At 44.2% G+C, this 2,063-nt stretch overlaps 1 protein-coding gene across 1 annotated transcript; it reads right to left on the bottom strand.

The window, feature by feature from the left end:
• Positions 1-315: 315 nt before the first annotated feature.
• Positions 316-1,641, bottom strand: LOC113800986 (triosephosphate isomerase-like). Its single transcript, XM_070122360.1, has 4 exons — positions 1,461-1,641; positions 1,239-1,330; positions 964-1,125; positions 316-836 (listed from the first exon to the last, which is right to left on the bottom strand). The coding sequence occupies exons 1-4, from the start codon at positions 1,573-1,575 to the stop codon at positions 402-404; spliced, it is 804 nt and encodes a 267-aa protein (XP_069978461.1). The 5' UTR covers positions 1,576-1,641; the 3' UTR covers positions 316-401.
• Between the last annotated feature and the right edge of the window lie 422 nt (positions 1,642-2,063).

Below are 2,063 nucleotides of genomic sequence, written 5' to 3'. Positions count from 1 at the left end.
GTAGTAGTAGTACTATTATCATTATTATTTTGTTATCATATTGTTAAAAATACTGCACCTTAACCCTTAATGTACGTTCTTATACCTAGTTCATATAGTCTACGAAGAGGGCAAATTACAATTAATTAAATTAAATTAAATCGTGTTACACAAAATGATATATCGTGTTAACATAATAGTCCTCTTGCAGTGTCAAAAGTGTATCATTCGCTATAGTTACCTCTGCCTTTGCAAGATCTACGAGTTACGTCTTAACTTTGTTTTTTATTTATTTTGTTTAGTGTTTGTGAAGTGGATAATTAGACACATGAAATAGTCGATGAAAATAGAAACATTTTCTATATTTATTTCAATAAATAAACAGCCATAAAACTACGAAAACTAGGAGTGACCCGCCCGCGTCAGGCGCGTCGGCCGTCGGGTCGGTCGAAGTGCGCAATGAGGCTGGACACGTCGGGTCGTCGGGCGTTGATGATGTCGACGATGTCGGGTCTGAGGGCCGCGCTCCCCACCAGGAAGCCGTCCAGGTCCTCCAGCTGAGCCAGCTCTCGACAGTTGCTCGACGAAACGGAACCTGCGTACAGGATTCTGGTGCTGTTGGCCACCTTGTCGCTCACGTTGGCGCGCAGCCAGTGTCGCAGCTTGGCCAAGGCCTCCTGTACCTGCGCAGCTGTGGCCAGGACGCCGGTATTGCTGGCCCACAGAGCCTCGAAGGCGATCACCACACGCGACCAGTCGCTGATGCTGGCGGCGAGGGACTTCATCTGGCCGAACAGGACGTCGTCCGTGCGACCCTCCTCGCGGTCCTCCGACGTCTCGCACAGACACGCGATTATCTGCAATTGCACATTAAGATGAATTAAATAATTCATGCATATCTAGAAAAACAAATTTCTATGTCTATCTCATTCGAGTCCTTTTAAAACATTCTCCTCTTAGACTAAAAAAGAAGAAAAGGCTGACCTTGATGCCAGTCTGCTGCGCGTGCGCGACCTTCTCGGCGATGAGTTGGTCTGACTCCTTGAAGATGGTCCTTCGCTCAGGGTGACCCAGGATGACCCACTCGCAGCCCGAGTCCAGGATCATGGCGGGAGAAATCTCGCCGCTGAAGTTACCATGAGCGACCTACGTACGAAAATATCACGAGGTGACGATTATTGATATCATATAACGTTTCATTTTTTTCTGCTAGAACCAAGGCTACTGTATGTTTTACGTTTATGAAAAGAACATCTCACCTTATAGGCGTTCTGAGCGGCGACAGCGATCTCGTCAGGGAGTCTCTGGCGGGCGTAGGACAGGTAGCAGGAAGGGCAGCCAACCACGGCCTCTGTTTGGGACAAGGAAATTAGTATCTCGCTTGCATGGGCATTGCAAAGTCATTGAATTGAGCTAAGTATTTCTACATTGCCGTTTCATTCCATTCCTAACCCGAACCGAAGCAAATGAATGGAACTGACCTGTGTTGGGGTCCAACGAGGCCGCCGACATGAACTTGACGATGTTGTCGATCCGGGCTTTGTCCACGTTCATCTTCCAGTTCCCGATAACGAAGAACTTCCTTTGGCTCGACATTATGAAGATTGTCTTCTTGTTTACTTCTTCCAGAGAACGTTAGATGACCAAAGCGACGACAATTGTTTTTTTTTTTTTTCTCTTCTTTTTTACAACTTAAAGACCGTTGTCTTCTTCGGCTCTCGTTCTGAGCAGCGACGAGCAACTCCTGACGATCTCAACAACAACGATTCATTTTATACGATTTCTGACCGGATATGCGACGTTTCTGGGCTGACGTCACTTATTAATTCCTTCCGCTGGTTGATACACTTTTTTCACGTTTTTTTTTTTTTTTTTTTTTTTTGGTAAAAGAATAGTTTTGAAAAAGGAAAAATCTTTCTAATTCGTTCTAAATTGAGTGCCGTACTGTACCATGCGCTGAATTATAGGTAATGTATGCTGTACGTAATGTTATTTTACATACAAAAAATATCATTATTTTAAAAATATTTGGACTATTGTGATTATAACAGGGAATGATGGTGAAGATGTTTATGATGTTTATA

The sequence above is a fragment of the Penaeus vannamei genome, chromosome 6 (assembly GCF_042767895.1).
Source record: "Penaeus vannamei isolate JL-2024 chromosome 6, ASM4276789v1, whole genome shotgun sequence".
NCBI lineage: Eukaryota > Metazoa > Arthropoda > Malacostraca > Decapoda > Penaeidae > Penaeus > Penaeus vannamei.
Note: the sequence above shows the minus strand (reverse complement) of the source record. Positions and strands in the feature narration are given on the sequence as shown.

What these genes read in the sequence shown, in the direction of transcription:
- LOC113800986 (XM_070122360.1), bottom strand. Translation starts at nt 1,575, where the DNA reads ATGTCGAGCCAAAGGAAGTTCTTCGTTATCGGGAACTGGAAGATGAAC. An exon ending in CCGCTCAGAACGCCTATAAG is followed by an intron (nt 1,126 to 1,238) that starts GTGAGATGTTCT and finishes TTTCGTACGTAG; the next exon opens with GTCGCTCATGGTAACTTCAG. An exon ending in CGCAGCAGACTGGCATCAAG is followed by an intron (nt 837 to 963) that starts GTCAGCCTTTTC and finishes GTGCAATTGCAG; the next exon opens with ATAATCGCGTGTCTGTGCGA.